The sequence below is a fragment of the Phocoena phocoena genome, chromosome 2, assembly GCF_963924675.1.
Source record: "Phocoena phocoena chromosome 2, mPhoPho1.1, whole genome shotgun sequence".
In the NCBI taxonomy this organism is placed as follows: domain Eukaryota; kingdom Metazoa; phylum Chordata; class Mammalia; order Artiodactyla; family Phocoenidae; genus Phocoena; species Phocoena phocoena.
The window spans coordinates 36,167,305-36,185,621 of record NC_089220.1 but is presented as its reverse complement, the minus strand read 5'-3'; the positions used below and the strand labels follow the sequence as shown (position 1 = coordinate 36,185,621).

Below are 18,317 nucleotides of genomic sequence, written 5' to 3'. Positions count from 1 at the left end.
GCAGGAGTTGTAACTTTTTATTGTTTATTCTTTTATACTGTTTTATTTTTTTTTTAACTCAAAAAACATTTTTAAAGATAAGTTAAGAAAAAAAAATTCAGAGGTCCTTTGCATGTTCTTCATTCATCAGACCTTTCAAACTTGAGCTGTTCCTGTGCTCCATGAAGCCAAATGCACTGGAAAGAAAACTTGGATTGTGTGTCTTTGGGTGGTGGTGGGGTTAGGGGATAGAGGATGCTGAAGAATCTGTTCAGGGGATGGTAGCCAGCTCTTGACTATGCACTCTGCTGTGATCTCCCTGGGCCTTGGGCCTCTCTGAAAAGGGCCTCTGAGTTCCCAAGGCCTCTCCTTTAACGAGAGGTACCTGGAAGACAGGAGGTGTTACAGGTTCCTTTCTCTTCTACCCAGAAGTTGGATTAAGTGCTCATCCACCTGTGCGCCTGTCAGGATTTGCGAGGCAGACACACCTGTAGGGAGTGTGACTCTATGTACATACCTGTTGATCATTGGAAGTAAAGTTCTGTTATATGAAAATATGCTGAAAGGAAAATCTCTTATTTCACAGATAAAACATGTTTATTATAAACAAGCAAAAAGAAAATCTAACTGCTTGTAATCCACCACTAACTGCTCATTTGCTGTATATGTTTCCAGAATTCCAGAAAAATTATGCAGTATATTATCATTTTATAACTTTTTCATGTAATGTATTTGGAACATTTTTAAGTATACTTCTGTAGCATTATTTTAAATGACTGTAGTGTTCTGTTATACGGATATACCATAATTTATATAACGAGTCCCTTACTGTTGAGCTTCTGAGTTGTTTCTGATATTTCACTGTTATAAATGGGAATACAGTAAACATTCTTACAATCTGACTTTTGAACACATTTCTTACTTACTTTATAAGATTAATTCCTAGAAATGACCCTATATTGCTAAGCCAAAGATTACTCATGTTTTTATGACTAGAAAATACACTCTTAAATATATAGTCTAATCCCAAATAATTACTATGATAATAAAGTAATTTGAAAATGTAGGAAATTGTAATTAAAAAAAATAAGTTTACTTTGAATGGTTATAAAGGTATGTATTTTCACTATAGAAACTTTTTGAAAATACAGAAAAATAAAGAGGAAAAATATCAGCAATAGACCTGTACTGAAAGATAACCAGAATTAGCAATTATTTTTCAATTTTATTTTAACCTGACGGTTATCACACTATACATATGATTTTATAACTTTTTCCAAAAAGTAGTGATTTGAGGTACTATGTTTGTTACATTAGTAGACTATGTCTGAGTTTCCTTTTTTCTTTTGAGGAAAAGGCATTTCTAAAAGTTAATTAGCATCTTTCCATTCATAGTTGCAATGTTGTTCATTTTCTTAATAGAAGTATAGTTGATTTATAATGTTGTGTTAGTTTCTGGTGTAAAACAAAGTGATTCAGTTTTATATATATATATTCTTTTTCATATTCTTTTCCATTATAGTTTATTACAAGATACTGAGTATAGTTACAGCTATTGAATATAGTTGCATTAAACTAAGCAAACTCATCCTTTGCCATCCAGGGTGGTCCTGCACTTGTGCTCATTGGTTGACACTCAGTCTGCTTTTCTCAATCTCCTTCCAGATGTCAGAATTGGGAAGGTGGAATTGGCGGGGTGCCAGGGATGGAAGCCCACGGTGGCTATACTTTCTGTGGCCTGGCCGCACTGGTCATCCTCAAGAAGGAACGCTTCTTGAACTTGAAGAGCTTATTAGTAAGTACTTGGTGATCCGTCTTCCTCTCAGGCCCCAGGCCCCTGAGATGTGACTGCTCAGGCGTGCCGGCTTAAGGGACGGTTGGCTGTGGGAAGGGCTGACAGTTCCTGCCTGGAGCTGTGAGCTAACAGTCCCGTAACGAAGCTTCAGACGCAGTTGTTGGAGTGCTCAGCACTGTACCAGGAAAGTGCAAGGGATGAACATCTGTGCCCGGTTTCAGTCCCCTCCTTCCTGCCTTTCCATCTTCCTGCTCTGAACTTTCTGTACAGTGCGTTAGGCCAATTCCAGAGGCTTCTTGACTCCCCCAGACATCTGTGCCCGGTTTCAGTCCCCTCCTTCCTGCCTTTCCATCTTCCTGCTCTGAACTTTCTGTACAGTGTGTTAGGCCAATTCCAGAGGCTTCTTGACTCCCCCAGACATCTGGTATGGGCCAGAGTACCTTCCTCCTACTTCAAAGAGAAGTATAGCTTCAGCCTCTTAAAATTAGAGGTTATCATGTGCCTTGGAAAGATTCTCCTGGGAGAAGAAGTTATGAGAAGAGTTTTGAGGCATTTTGAAGCCGAGCGAACGTTTAGTAACCACCTCGACATGAGCTATAGGCACAGCCGGGTCATGCACAGAGCAGGTGGCCCAGGCATTTCCGTCTCAACTCCAAGCTCCTGCCCAATATTCAGCATGAACTCAGAGCACAGTCAGCTTCAGGGACTTGTTAGATTATAGCTAAATCATCATTGGAGGCCTAGTACATAAACACACACACACAGAGCCACGAAGGAGCTATCTTTGGGGAAGCATTTATTCCCTCACCATGACCTCAGAGCAAACCAGCTGCAACTGATACTCATGTCCTCTCCCCAAGTTCAGATGTCAGGTTCCCATCATAGGAACCATTGTGAGACCCATCTTGAGCTTCCAAGACAGTTTCTATTATACTCTGTAAGATATGACCAGCAGCATTTGGTCCTCACCTTTAGGAAGCCTCCTATAGCATACTCTTCCTGAAGGTTCTTACAGCCTTGAAGGTTTATGCCAAAATGGCCAACTTTGTGCGCAGACTTCGAGTTTATCAGCCATTTTGAAAACCGATCACCAACAAGGCGTGAAACATAAAAGCTCCATTTCCCAGGCAGAAATAAGGAATAAGCAGATACCTCGGTTACAGTAGCAGTGTTCTGGATCTGAACCCTGTCCGTGCCACTTCACAGCCACATGACCTTGGGAAAATGGTCTAATCTCCTTTAACTTCCATTTTTTTCCTCTGTAAGGTAGAAGTAACAGTTCTTTGAAGGTCAAAGGAGAGAACAGGTATAAACAGCCTGGTACATAGTAGGTGCGACCTTCTTATCCAAACTACTCCCTCCCCTCTGTTTGCTCTGGGAGAACTAGGACCCATACTTGAAGGATTTGATGAATTCATATAGGCAAGGGAAACAGAATAAATCCATGGACTTAGGCACTGGAAAAAAATAATTAGTCTAGGTTAGAAACACTGCATCTGTGGGGTAAGTAAAAGTGAAGGATGGACTCCCTACTGCAGTGCCTGTTTTCTTGAGTAAGGCTTCGCCTGCTTTCATCGAATGGCATCAATCCTAAAGCGCTGGTTCATTTAAGACTGACTGGGGATATGTTAGTGCCTGCACCTGCAGTGCAGTTTTTCTGTGTCTTTTTAAGAATTTTGGATTGTGACTCTCTATGGGTGGGTGTTACTTTGAACAGGGATATAATCTAAAGTGTACAATTATTAATTAAAGGAGGGCTGGACTCCTTCTGAAGAGGGTCCTTAGTGACTCCTTTCAGGAACTCAGTCTAGTAAGAACGTAGGTACAGGGGAAATACCGTACTCTGTACCTTTCAGTTTGGTGAGGCTGCTCCGTGAGTCGCTGGCAGGTGGCTGGAACTGCCTGGGGGGGCTGGGAGGGAAGTGGAGGTATTATCTGCTCGGCTAGTTGGTTCTACTCATTCCTCGAGGCCAAACCCTTCACTATCTCCATATTCATAGTAGAGTGTGTTTAGAAAACTTGGAGATAAGTATGTATCATGTGTGACCACCGAGTGACACCAAGAGCCATCTTACAGGTTCAAAGTAAACTCTTTTCTTCTGTCAGCCAGCCAGTTTCTCCTGGGATAGCAGAGGCTAGACCACACAGAGCCATCCTCGTTCACCAGGGCTAACGGCTTCTGCCCCCAGTCCTGCGAGGGACAAGGGCCATGCTAAGAAATCTTCGATGAATTTCCTCAGGTGCCAAGTAAAAGTCAAGAGTAGTTTGAGATCAGCTGATGACTTGTAGCACAAAATTCCATTTATCTGCTTTTAATAAACTTCCCCGAGCAGGAAAGGTGAATAGAAATGAGCCACTGGTGGTCTGGCCTTAAACTTCCTAGTTACACCTTATTTATTAAGAGATGTTTGGGCTTCCCTGGTGGCGCAGTGGTTGAGAGTCCGCCTGCTGAGGCAGGGGACACGGATTTGTGCCCCGGTCCGGGAGGATCCCACGTGCCGCGGAGCGGCTGGACCCGTGAGCCATGGCCGCTGGGCCTGCGCGTCCGGAGCCTGTGCTCCGCAACGGGAGAGACCACGACAGTTAGAGGCCCGTGTACCGCAAAAAAAAAAAAAAGAGATGCTTGCAGGTTTCCTTTCAGGCCAATTTGGCGCACTTGTTCTCTCAGCACCAGAACCCACTTGGAACCCGGGAAAAGGTGGTTAGTCGTCTGTTAGGCCCTGAGCGGAGGTTCGTGCTGGTCGCCTCAGAGGGTTAGACGATGTTGCACTGTAGTCTGTGGCAGTGAGGGTGAGGAAGTCCGAGGCCAAAGCACCAGAACTCGGGTGCCAGGAAGCCAAGAGATGGGACCCCTCCCTCCCAGATTGGCCTCTGGGGATCTGGGCTTGCTGGATTTCGGGTCTCTTTTAACCTACAGCTGCCTCTCCCTTCTCTGTCTCACGCTCAGCAATGGGTGACAAGCCGGCAGATGCGGTTTGAAGGTGGATTTCAGGGCCGCTGCAACAAGCTGGTGGACGGCTGCTACTCCTTCTGGCAGGCGGGGCTCCTGCCTCTGCTCCACCGTGCACTGCACGCCCAAGGTGAGCCCAGGGGCTGTACGCAGGATTGGGTGACTCCCCTCAGCTGCTGACCGAGTCGGAGGCCAGGGCGCTCTGTTAGAGGGTTGAAATAGGCTGTCTGTCCTGGATTTTGAGGTGCCCAGTGTGGACCTTCCCGCCTCAGGCTAGGATTCCGTCCCGTTGGTTTAGGAGCCACTGCTGCTTCACTCTGGCTGTGGCTAGGGGGAGGCAGGTGCCTGGCGCCACGGTGACCACCACCTCAACTCCACGTGAAGCTGCAGTTTCTGGAGCAGAACTCTCTGTGTGTCACGTCAGAACTGAAAACCCACACTATGCACGTGGTCCCAGCAGTGACAGAAAGGCAGTTGCGTAAGCGGGCAGAGAACCAGAAACCCTGGAGCAAAGACCCACCATGCCTGGCTGTCTGCGTGGTTGCCGCCATTAGAAGTGTTGTATTTTAGATTCATTGAAGAATCCTGGATGCGGGTGTGTCCCCCCTGCCCCGCACCACTGGAGCGGAGAGACCTGGGTTCATCTCTATGGAATCTCAGGTGGGAGTGCAGATCCAAGCAGTGAGATAGAGAGCAAACTTCTGGGAGCCGTCCCTTTACCTCGCGACATCTCAGGCCACTGGCTGCCTCCGGAATCATCTTTTTCATTTATTTTATGTGAGAACAGGGTGAGGAAACCAGTGGGAGAGGGGAGGTCTGGAGGCCCTGCTGGGCGCAGATCTGGTCTTGGAATGAGATCCCTTGGCCCAGAGGGAAGCTTTTCTTTGGACTTAGTAGTTGGGTTATTCATTGCTCAAATGTAGAAGATGAGATTCTTTTCTACTGCCCCCATCCCCCGCCCTGCCCCACACACGTTTTCTTCTTGTTTGGCTGTCTTTTTCTGAGCCCCTTTCTTTCATTTCTTAATTTCATTTAAGTTGTGGCCACTTTGGGTACCGAATTGAACTCAGCAGAGCCTCTGTCCTGTCTCCCCATCGCTCTATCCTCCCCGTCGCGGTCTGTCCTGAGAATCCTTGGCCTGGAGCCCCTGGGCTTTCAGTTTCAGGGTGCTAAGATATGTCTCAGCTGAGATACGTCCCCTGACTGTGGAACCTGCACAGTCTCTGGCTGAACACTATAGTAGGGAAGTCAGAAGTCCCCCGAGAGTCCGGCGTTTCAAAACAGAAATAACTTGGGGTTTTAGTGATCTCTTTATTTGGAACTGGTGAGGTCAAGCCTCTGGGTCACACCGTCAGCCTTTCACAAACCTGTCCCTGGCAGGATTAAGATGCAGTCATTCTGCAGCTGCCAGGAAAATCTAGTGAGAGCGTAACAGGAGGGCTACCTGCCAAAGTCTTCAGGGGGGCCCTGGTTCACATTTTGTTTATCATAGTGCAAGTTCTGGAGGACTAGTCACATTCAAAGCTCTGCCTGTGGGAAAAGTTAGTTGCCTGTGAATCTTGGTGCTTCCAGCTTTTTTCACTGCCTGGAAGGAGGCCCATGTTAGGCCCAAAGCTCACGTCTCAGCAAACAGTGGACCTGGACTAGGCAGGGCTCCGGAAGACGGGAGTGTTTTGAGTGGTGGGCAAAATGCTGACGTTGAGAGTCAAAAGGAGATGCGACGTAGAATGATATTCACAATGTACTGTGATCAGTTAGGTTTCAAAGCAGTATGTATGTAATTCCATTTTCAGTGAAGAGTTGACTCCAAAAAATTAATGGAAGGTATCTGGGTTGTGAAATGACAGGTGATGTTTGTTTTCTTTCTTTTTTATTTCTATTTTCTAATTTTTCTACAATAATATATCTTTCTTACATAAAGGAAAACAACAAAAGTTATTTTACAAAAGAGAAATTCTATAGACAAAACTAGTAGCCAGGTGGGGAAAATATTTGGATAAATGATGAAGAGCTTAATTTCATTTGAGAAAGTCATACCAAGCAGTAAGAAACATGAACAACCCAACTGAAAAACAGGCAGAGGATTCTACTACACTGCTACTTGTACTACAGCTGCTACAACTACTGAGACTTACCACGTGCTCGCCGCAAGCCAGGGGCAGAACTGAGTATTATACATGTATTTTCTCATTTGATCTTCCAAACAGCCCTATGAAACAAATACTATCCGGGAATTCCCTGGTGGCCTAGTAGTTGGGATTCCGGGGTTTCACTGCTGTGGCCCAGGTTCAATCCCTGGTCAGGGAACTGACATACGGCAAGCTGCATGGCCAAAAAAAAGAAAAAGAAAAAGAAACAGGTTCTTTCATTATTCCCATTTTACAGGTGAGGAAACAAAGTACAGCATGGGTAGGTGACTTGCTTTATAATACCTGATTGCCACCTATCATGGTATCAGAGCCCTGCCATCTGTAGATGGCCATTAATCAGACGAAAAGGTGATAGTTAAAGAAATGCAAATAAAAACAGTGGGACCCTATTTGTTTTTACTGTCAGATTAGCAGAGATTAGAAAATTTGATACCCTATGTTGGGGAAAGTGTGGGAAAACAGGCACTTTTCACTGTTAGAGGGGTGTAAGTAGGTGCATCATTTTTTGGAGGGTAGTTTGGAGACATCAATTTAAATTATTTAAACCCAGTGAGGACACTGGCAGGAATTTACCTGCACAGACATTGCAAAGGATGTGTGTTGAAGTGGCGTTTCAATAGCAAACAACCCAACTGCCCACCAAAAGGCTAACAGTTAAATAAATTATGATCTCTTCATACAGTAGCTGCATTACAATGGGCTCACGTGGAAAGCTCTCCAGGACACAACGGAAAGTGTCAAAGGCCAGGCCAGGCCGAGAACAGTCTGTCTGTGTGCACACAGGCTGGCATCCACCCAGCTTTCCTGGAAGTATACACAACTCCCCTTTAACAACGGCTACCTTTGGGAGAGGGGTAGGAGATGGAGGGAGAGAAATGTACTTCTCCTATTGTACTGTAGGCAGCTTTTTTTTTCTTTTTTTTTTTTATCATGTGTGTTACTACTTTTATTTTAGTAAGTGAACAAATACATTTTTAAAAGGTGATGATGATGATCATACTGATAAGATGACATGGGACCGGCACACTGTAGCACGTGAACCCAGGCCAATCCCTATCTCTTCCGTAGTCCATGCGGTGGCTGCCTTACGTATAGAAGACAGTATTTGAGTACAAGAACAAATTGCTATTAATATCTTTAAAATATCAAATGCTGACTAAATTAGTGAGTCAGTTTGTTTTTGTGGAGCAGTAGGATAGCAGCAGGCCTGTGAGTTTCTGTTTGGATTGATAGTTACTAGTTGCTGCCATGTTCTTTGGGATGCACCCCAGGCTTTATTTGTCCACCTGTGAAATTGAGCTACATGTGGCTGTATCTGTCAGTTACTGTTTGAAAAACTTTTGATTTCTCAGATAAAAGGAACCTTTGAAATGCAAAATGACATTATAATGGGGATCTGTATTTTAAGGGAGAGATGTAAAGGATTTAAAAGGCCGACTCCAGTGCACAGTTATCAGCCTGTAATCATATCTCCCTTCATCTCACCGTAATTATGTGTGTTGATGTGCAAATTCAAGATCTCAGGAAGTTCCTTGTCGAGTTTATGAACTTTGAGCCTTTAGACTTCAATAATGTAGGGGGTAACTGAAACACTCTGTAATCTTTTTAACAATAAACATAGCATTTTCTTTTCAGATTCCAGTTCTAGCCATAAGTTATCATTTACCTTAAGGTAACAGTCTTTTATTTCTTATAGGATATGAAGTAAAGGTATATTTTGTACAGATGTTTAATGCAGTTACCCTAAAGTTACCTGCAGTTACCCTAAAGTTTGGTAAATATGCTTTTAAAAATAACAGCTTTGTTGAGATGTAATTCACATACTGAACAATTTACCCATTTAAAGTGTGCAGTTAGTAGTTTTTAGTGTATTCAGAGTTGTGCAACCATCACGATAATCAATTTTAGAGTTTTCATCACCGCCCGCCCAAACCCCTGTACCCACTAAATGTGCTTCTTAAAAGAAGAAATCACAAAGGAAAAAATCAACACTGTGATTACAGCATATGTGTAAACTATATTTATGCAATTAAAAAAACCCCCATATAACCAAAAAAGTAGAGCCAAAAGGGAGAAATAGGTATACCATATGATACAGATAAAGAGTAAATATAGTAAAAAGCTAGATTAATAAAATTGACTCTTGGATCTCAGAAGACAAAAGGACAGACACTCTCAAAAGGAAATAGAACTAGTAAGCGAAAGTTACGGGAACAGTTCACCCTAATTAGTAACTAAAGGCATGCACAGCAAAACAAATGATCAGGTACTGTTTCTTTTTAACATTTTAATTGCTGAGAACTTTTTTTTCAAAGTAACCAGTGCTAGAAGTAGTACAGGAAAATCTTAAATTTTGCTGGTAGCTATATAAAGTCTTAAAGCAGTTTATCAGTATCTATTAAAAGCCTTAAAAATGTTTATTCCCTTTAACTGAATCATTCCACTCCTGTGAATCTACTTGAAGAAAATAATCCTAGACATAGAGAAGATTCACAAAGATGTTTATTGCGGCATTTTTTATGATTGCAAGGAACTGGAAACAACCTTGGAAGCAAGATAGAGTGAAGTCCCATCATATATGTATGTATCTCCTACAGAGTCGACTGTGCTCACAGGTGGAGAAAGAGCAAAGAGGAAAGTAATTAAAATTGTGTGAGCACTTCCTTCAGTAAGCCTGTGTGCCAGGCTGAGCATGAGAGGGGGGACCTGAAAGTGCTCCTCCTTCCTTGGGCTCAGTTCCCATGTGCCTCTTCTAGTGTGAGCATCTCAGGGGCAGGGCGGGACTCGGGTGTTGAAGATGAGTGGTTTTTGCACGTGGCCCCCAAACATCAGCTGACCGTGCACCTCATCCAGTGCTCAACCCAGGAGACGGCGATCGCTTTCCAACTGCACCCATCTCTCCTCCCATCTCTCACTTAAGAAATTAAAAATGATTATTTTCTATAGTATTCTATGTATATAAATATTCCAAAATTAACTCTTTTGCCTACATATTCTCTTTATATACCACATTTGCTATAAACTTTGATGAATTTTTCCCACAGAAGATTCTCTGCTCATATATATGAGAGTTTGGATCCAGAGCCTATATTGATGCTATTACCTTATGTGTCCACTTAATGAAATGCTGTATGGCTCTTTAGAATGATGGTTATGAAGATTATGTAGCCGAACAGAAAAATGTATGCCTGTAGAGTTAAATGAAAAACGTAAGATACAAAATTATCATACCTGTATAGAAAAATGCATAGAAACACAAAAATTAGCTTTCGGTTGTCATTTACAGATTGTTTGCTACCTTTGTAGCCCAGGTATCAAAGTATAAAATTAACCAGAGACTTAATGCACATTCTATGTGTGTATTCCCACATAAATGTTTCCGTGCACATCTATCTATTGATTATTTGTCCCTCCTCCACCCTTGATAACCGACTGGTCCACAGGAGTCTCTGACTGCTGATTGGCAGTACTTTAATATTATCACCAGAATTGTCCATTTCTGCTTGGGCTATCATATTATATGATGCAGGAGGGTGGCTATTAGAATGCTTCTTAGGGAAATTTTTTGAGCCAAAACGCTAGTTGGAGAAGTCCCTTTAGAGATAGACTGAGTCCAGGCTAAGACAAGTATCAGTAGAAGAAACAGACGTTATCACCCCATTAGAGTTCTCTTGGCTAATTAGAGTCTGGGTAACAAGTTTCAGAGATGCACTGGAGGAAATGTCTTAAGAAGCCCAGGGAAAGGAATTGTGAACCAGGTCAGGAGCAGTAGCAGAGGGCAGTCTGGTAAGCTGAGCTAAACAGTTTGTCCGTGCCTGCAAGGGATGTGGTTTAGGGTGGTCATCCAGGGTAAGGGGACACTTCAAGTAAAGCCAAGTGCTGCTCTGACCTGCTGCTCTTTGACTCTTCAAGGTTCAGGAGAAGGGACGTGTCTCGGGACTTGGGTGAAGAAATCGAGTGTCCCAAGAATGTAGTTTTCAAGATTAGTCCAAGGAGACTAGAGGGAAACCCTGACAGTTCCTAATGGATCCTAAAATACAAAGAAGTCATCGATCCTTTGCTGGACTTCTCCTAGGCTCCAGCCCACACTGATCCTTTGTCTTCTCTAGGTGACCCTGCCCTCAGCATGAGCCGCTGGATGTTTCATCAGCAGGCCCTGCAGGAGTACATTCTTATGTGCTGCCAGTGCCCCACCGGGGGGCTTCTGGATAAACCTGGCAAGTGAGTGCCTTGCCTCTGGGGAGGGAGGGACGGGGCGGGGAGAGAGGGGTGAGCACCTCAGGCCTACTCAGAGCCAGACGGGGTGGGCCTTTCCTTGTTGCTGTTTAGTGCACGTGTGGCATGGGAGGAAGCAGCCCAGCTGGGAGCACCCCCATCCAGTGCCATCCATCCATCCTGGCCCCTCCAGTGCTCTCCTTTTTACCCAGCTTACTTGCACCCCCTCGCCAGTTAGGTAAACAGATTGCTGTGTTGGTAGTTTTTCTTTCCTCTTTTTTATTTTTATTTATTTTTTTATAAATTTATTTATTTTATTTATTTATCTTTGGCTGCGTTAGATCTTCGTTGCTGAGCGCAGGCTTTCTCTAATTGTGGAGAGGGGGCTACTCTTCGTTGTGGTGTGGTGGCGTCTCTTGTTGCGGAGCACAGGCTCTAGGTGCGTGGGCTTCAGTAGTTGTGGCTCACGGGCTCTAGAGTACAGGCTCAGTAGTTGTGGCTCACGGGCTCAGTAGCTGTGGCTCACGGGCTCTAGAGCACAGGCTCGGTAGTTGCGGCACACAGGCTCAGTAGTTGTGGCTCGTGGGCTCTAGAGCACAGGCTCAGTAGTTGTGTCACGCAGGCTCAGTAGTTGTGGCTCGTGGGCTCTAGAGCACAGGCTCAGTGCTTGTGGCTCGTGGGCTCTAGAGCACAGGCTCAGTACTTGTGGCATGCAGGCTCAGTAGTTGTGGCTCGCAGGCTCTAGAGCACAGGCTCAGTAGTTGTGGCTCGTGGGCTCTAGAGCACAGGCTCAGTAGTTGTGGCTCACAGGCTCTAGAGCACAGGCTCAGTAGATGTGGCGCGCAGGCTTAGTTGCTCCGCGGCATATAGGATCTTCCTGGACCAGGGCTCAAACCCATGTCCCCTGCATTGGCAGGCAGATTCTTAACCACTGCGCCACCAGGGAAGCCCCTCCTCTTATTTAACCAAACTGATTTAAATAGAAGAGGATACAGGATTTTAAAACTCCTGAGTGTCATAAACAGAGATTATAATCAAGGCGACTATTACCGAGTAGATTCAATACCTTTAGGTGCCAAAAGGGAAACCAGTCAAGTCCTGTTGCCTTTGCTGCTCACTCCCCACTCCCCCAGCACACACACACCCTGCTACCTCTGCATCCTGGTCCAGCTGAAGGCCAGTCCCCAGCAATTTATCAGGAAGAATTTGGCCCATTCCTAGAAATTTTGTGGGATTTTTTTTTTTTAACTATATTAATTTAGCCAGCACTACCCTGGAGAGCCCTTTCCGGAAGACAGCTGACAGGACTGACTGTAAGGTTACAGTTCCTGCTATCAAGCAGGGCGGAAGGATGGGGCTCTGAAAAATGCTGCTGGGGGAAGCCAGGCTTCGAGGTTCGTGGAGGGTGGGATGGGATGCGTGAGTGCTCCCCGGGCCTCTTCGTCTGTGCGGTGGCCTTGTCAGAGGCTGTGCTGGGGCCGGTGGGGAGCAGAGGACACCTGCTAAGAGTCGCCCCATCCTTCCAGGTCCCGGGACTTCTACCACACCTGCTACTGCCTGAGCGGCCTGTCCATAGCCCAGCACTTCGGCAGTGGAGCCATGTTGCACGATGTGGTCCTGGGTGTGCCTGAAAACGCCCTGGTAAGGTGGGATGGGGGGCTTACCACTGCTTCTCCACGGGGCCCCCAGGATGGGGCTGGCAGGAGAGCAGAGCACCCACTCTTGGCCTGCAGAACCGGCTGCATGAGGACATGGACAGGCTGGTGAACTCCCCGTCCCCACCCTCTGTCTGCAGCTCGTTCTCTGTTCATGAGCGTCTGGCTGGCAAACTCGAGGTTCCAGGCGAGGGTCCAACCTGTGACAGAGGGTTTGTGCCTTTGTCCCACAGCCTAGGACCCAGACCACTTGTCATTAGTTCCCATCTCCCAGGAAGCTGGCTCAGATGTAGCGAGTTTCTGCATCTGTAGCCAGCAGCCCTCCCCATGTGGCTGACTGTCTTCTGGAGCTCTCAGCTTGCGGCCATCCCTCCGGAGAAGCCCTCTCAGACCACCTTCTGTATATGAGATGACCCAAAACACTCTGCCAGGGCCTGGTTTGTGCCCTTCATAGCACCAGCACGATTTGTCATGTGTGTGTTTAACTGGGTTTTATCTGCTTCCCTCAAAAACTGTCAGCCCCGTGCGGGCGAGCTGTTCACCACTGCATCCAGTCCCAGGCCAGCCTGGCCGCAGGAGATGCTTGTGAGCCTAGTCACGATCCTGAGACTCAACTCCGGCTGAGATTGTCTGCGGCTGTCAGATGATGGGGCCTGTGCAGATTGTCATGAAATATTCCAAGAGAAGAAACACAAGTGGCCAGTAGGTGGATGAAAAGATGCTCAGCCTCACTAGTAATTGAGAAAATCCAAGTAACAACCCTTCAGCTGTTCCAAGTATTTGCCTCCTATGCAACCCTCTTCCGTTCTTTTCCCTCCCTCCTTCCTCAGCGTAACCCCATCCTAAATGACATTTATCATGCCTGCAAATATTTTTGTGCTATTACTACATAGGTATGTATCCACGAACTATATAGAGAGTTGTTTTGTATGTTTTCAGATGTTTTTTTTGTTTGTTTGCTTTTTGCGGTACGCGGGCCTCTCACTGTTGTGGCCTCTCCCGTTGCGGAGCACAGGCTCCGGATGCGCAGGCTCAGCGGCCATGGCTCACGGGCCCAGCTGCTCCGCGGCATGTGGGATCTTCCCGGACCGGGGCACGAACCCGTGTCCCCTGCATCGGCAAGCAGACTCTCAACCACTGCGCCACCAGGGAAGCCCTCAAATGTTTTATAACAGTATCTACCCCACCATTTATTCTGCATCACTTTCTCACCGACCATTACCCTTTTGAGGCTTAGTCGTCTTCATATGTGTTGCTCTAGTTTATTCATCTTCACTCCTGTACGGCATCCCCTTGTCTAAGTGTCATCTTCACTCCTGTACAGTATCCCCTTGCCTAAGTGTCATCTTCACTCCTGTACGGCATCCCCTTGTCTAAGTGTCATCTTCACTCCTGTACGGCATCCCCTTGCCTAAGTGTCATCTTCACTCCTGTACGGTATCCCCTTGCCTAAGTGTCATCTTCACTCCTGTACGGCATCCCCTTGCCTAAGTGTCATCTTCACTCCTGTACGGCATCCCCTTGTCTAAGTGTCATCTTCACTCCTGTACGGCATCCCCTTGTCTAAGTGTCATCTTCACTCCTGTACGGCATCCCCTTGTCTAAGTGTCATCTTCACTCCCGTGCGGTATCCCCTTGCCTAAGTGTCGTCTTCACTCCTGTACAGTATCCCCTTGTCTAAGTGTCATCTTCACTCCTGTACGGTATTCCCTTGCCTAAGTGTACCCCAGTTTAATTTTCTAGTCTCCTGTTGGTTAACACTGAGATGGTTTCAGATTGTGCTATTACACAAGGTGTTGCAGTGAACATTCTCGAGTTACAGTTTCTGAGAGAGATACACCTTCATCCTCACCAGATGGCCCTGAACCTCGCCCCTATGTGCTTGGGTTATTTAACGCTCACATGGCACCAAGATGAGTTGCTCCATAGTCAGACTTTTCCTTTTTGCCAACTTGACAGATGTGAAATGGTGTCTCAGTTTTGTTCTGCATTTCCCTGATTACTGGTGAGGCTGAGCATCTTTTCAAACGTTTGTTGGCCATTTGTGTTATGTCTTCTGTGAATTGCCAGCCAGCTCCTGGCTCAGGAGCTTTGCTCAGTTTCGTATTGATTTGTAATTTTGTTTGCTCTTTTCTTATGTAGTAGGAGTTCTTTGTGTGTTCTTGATACTAATCCTTTGTCAGTGGTGTGTGTGTGGTGAATCTCTTCCAGTTTGTGACTTGTCTTTTCACTTTGTTTTTAGTGTTTTTGTTGAATAGAAGATTTTAATTCTAAAGTGAATAATTTTATTTGCCTTTGTTTTTGAGGGTTTTTTTTGGGGGGGGGGTTGCATTACTTAAATCTTTTCCTACCCTTAAGAAATCTTTTCCTACCCTGAGGTCATAAATATATTTTCTTCTAAACAATTTAAAGTTTTGCTTATCCCATGTAATTTTTTAATTCTCTTGGAATTGATTTCCGTCTATAGTGAAGGTGGGATATAATTTTATCTTTTTCCCATTTTGGTTAACCAATTGACCAGCACCATTTATTGACGTTTACAACCTTTCCTATTGATGTGTATCACATGTGTCACATACTCAAGTTTCTGTATATGAGGTGACTGTTTCTGGACACACTGTTCCATTGGTCTGTTATCTTTGCTGTCTTAAGCAAATCTTAAATGCAGGTAAGTAAGTCTCACCTACCCACCTCATTCTTTTTCTTCAAAACTGCTTTGGATATTCTTTGCCTTCTGCATTTTAGGATTTCCTGTGCATTTTAGGATCAGCTTATCAAGTAACACACACAAAAAAAACTAGTGGAATTTTTATTAGAATTACATTGAATGTAAGGTTAATGGGAGGGAACTGACTTTAACATTCAGGCTTCCCATTTATAAACACAATTCTTCAGAATTTTTACATTCCTTTTAATGGTCTTTTATCATTTTCTCCATAAAGGACTAGGACATCGTCTGTTAGACTTATGTCTAAGAAATTTATAGTTTTTGTGTCTATTGTGACTGGAATATTTTTTTCCATTTTATTTTGTAATTTGTTGTTACTAATGTATAGAAATGCTATTGATAATTATAGTTTAACTTTGCACCCAGCAGCCTTGCTGAATTCTTTTTTTTTTTTTGGCTGCTCCACATAGCTTGTGGGATCTTAGTTCCCTGACCAGGGATTGAACCCGGCCCCCTGCAGTGGAAGTGTGGAGTCCTAACCACTGGACCGCCAGGGAATTCCCTCTGAATTCTCTTGATAGTTGTAAAAGTTTGTCTATAGAATCTCTTGGATTTCTTATTTAGAATGTAATGTCATCTTCAAGTAAGGAGTTTTGCTTTTTCCTTCCTGATTCTTAAGAATTTTCTTTCCTTCTTTTTTCTTTTTTTTTTTTTTGCGGTATGTATCCATGAACTATATAGAGAGTTGTTTTGTATGTTTTCAGATGTTTTTTTGTTTGTTTGTTTTTTGCGGTATGCAGGCCTCTCACTGTTGTGGCCTCTCCCGTTGCGGAGCACAGGCTCCGGACGCGCAGGCTCAGCGGCCATGGATCACGGGCCCAGCCGCTCCGCGGCATGTGGGATCTTCCCGGACCGGGCACGAACCCGTGTCCCCTGCATCGGCAGGCAGACTCTCAACCACTGCGCCACCAGGGAAACCCAAGAATTTTCTTTCTTTTCTTGCCTTGTAATGTTGGCTAAAACCCCCAAGGAGTGTTGACTGGAGGTGGTAATAGAAAGTGTTCTGATTGTAATGGGAAGGTTTCTATAATTCCATCATTAAGGAGGATGCTCACTGTGAGGTTCTGGTAAACATTTCATATCAGGTTAAGGATGTTCCCCTCTGTTCCTGGTCTACTGGGTTGTTTTTTTGTTTTATTTCAGTCATAATCTATTGTTAAATTTTACTGACTGCTTTTTCCTCATCTGGCTTTTCTCCTTTAATCTGATGTTGTGTTTTGTTAATACATATTCTGATGTGACCTTGACGTTACGGGATAAGCCCTGCTTGGTGATAACAGAGTGTGGGGGGGTGTATGTGCTATTCTAACACCTGCTGGATTCACTCTGCTGGTATTTTTGGCTCGTATTTTTATTTAGGATTTTTTGCATGTGTGTTCATGAGAAAGACTGATCGAAAATTTTGTTTTATTGTATTCTTTTCCAGTTTGTGTTTCAGGATAATATAACCTCATAAAATTAGACAGATGTCTTCCTACTCTACTTTTTCTTTGGAAAAGTTTGTATAAGTTAGAGATTATCTTGTAAGCTAACACTTGCTTGAGAAACCATGTAGGCCTGGTATTTTTTGGGGGGAATGGTGGTAGCACAAAAAACAATTGTTATTGATTTAACTTATTCATATAGGTTTTAAAGAATTTCTTCTTGAGCAATTTTGAAAATTTGTATTGTTCTATAAAACTATTCAGTTTATCTGAATTTTTATGTTTTCGCATGAAGTTGCTCATAGTATTTTCTTAAAATTTTTTAAATCTCTTGCAATTATGTCCCCTTCTTCATTGTCCTAGGGTGGAAGAGTCCTGAATACTGGCCTAGGATTGTGCCCTGTCTGAGACCAAAGTTTATTTTGGGTTTCTGTGGTGCAGTGGGATAATATAAAATAATTTATATTTATATATGGCCTGACACCTTTACTTAAGTGTAACATTTTCTTGATTATAAATATAGATGCATGTTCATTGTTTTAATAATTGGAATATATATAAAAGTATAAATAAGAAAATTTAAAACAGTCATGTCATGGTTCCTGTTTTGGCATATGTCCATTTTTTGCCTATTTATATAAATCACATCTATCAACACTTTAAAAAGTAAGTTTGGAATAATATCACGCATACTGTTTTCCTCACCTTAATGTAAGTATTTGCCAATATCATAAAATATTTGAAAGCATGTTTTTTAGTGGCCCTATAATGTTCCTTTGTGTCCCACATACTGTAACATGTTTTTACCAATACCCTGTTGTTGAACATTAGGGCCTTGTGAGATCCTAGTGCATCTCTGATGATTCCTTATGTTACATTTTTACAAGTGCATTTAATGGGCAGAGGCTGTGCACATTTCCAGGGACCACTGGGGTGATTAATTGGCATCTGTTCTTCTCTCTGCAGCAGCCCACTCACCCTGTGTACAATATTGGACCAGATAAGGTGATCCAGGCCACCATGCACTTTCTGCAAAAGCCAGTTCCAGGCTTCGAGGAGCAGCAGGATGAGGCAACAGCAGAGCCTGCCACTGACTAGAGGACATGGTGTCCCGCAGCTCTGTGTTCACCCACCTCCCCAGTCAGACCAAGGTTTATACATTTCGATACATAACTGCATTCCATGCTGCACAAGCCTTGGCCGCTGTGAAGCTTGGTTCTCTGTCCTTTCTTGTTAAACACAACAAAACTGATGGCTCTGTGTTTAGAGAACACAGTGGTGTGGTTTTTAAAAAATTCTTTCCACTCCTGTCCAACCAAAAATCTTCAGCCACGAGGCATCTGAACCCGCTCTGGCCTGGCCAGGGTTGGTTGGAAAACAGTGCAGCTCTCCAGTGCGACCGTCGCATCGAAGTGAATGAT

At 44.2% G+C, this 18,317-nt stretch overlaps 1 protein-coding gene across 1 annotated transcript in view; it reads left to right on the top strand.

Annotated features, from left to right (window-relative positions):
• The window catches only part of FNTB (farnesyltransferase, CAAX box, subunit beta), an 83,902-nt gene extending 65,908 nt beyond the window's left edge, over window positions 1–17,994 (top strand). The window contains exons 8-12 of the mRNA XM_065871234.1: window positions 1,645–1,774; window positions 4,722–4,854; window positions 10,984–11,095; window positions 12,616–12,730; window positions 17,863–17,994. Of these exons, the coding sequence (XP_065727306.1) occupies window positions 1,645–1,774; window positions 4,722–4,854; window positions 10,984–11,095; window positions 12,616–12,730; window positions 17,863–17,994 (622 nt within the window). The remainder of the gene's footprint in view (window positions 1–1,644; window positions 1,775–4,721; window positions 4,855–10,983; window positions 11,096–12,615; window positions 12,731–17,862) is intronic.
• The last annotated feature ends 323 nt before the right edge of the window (window positions 17,995–18,317 follow it).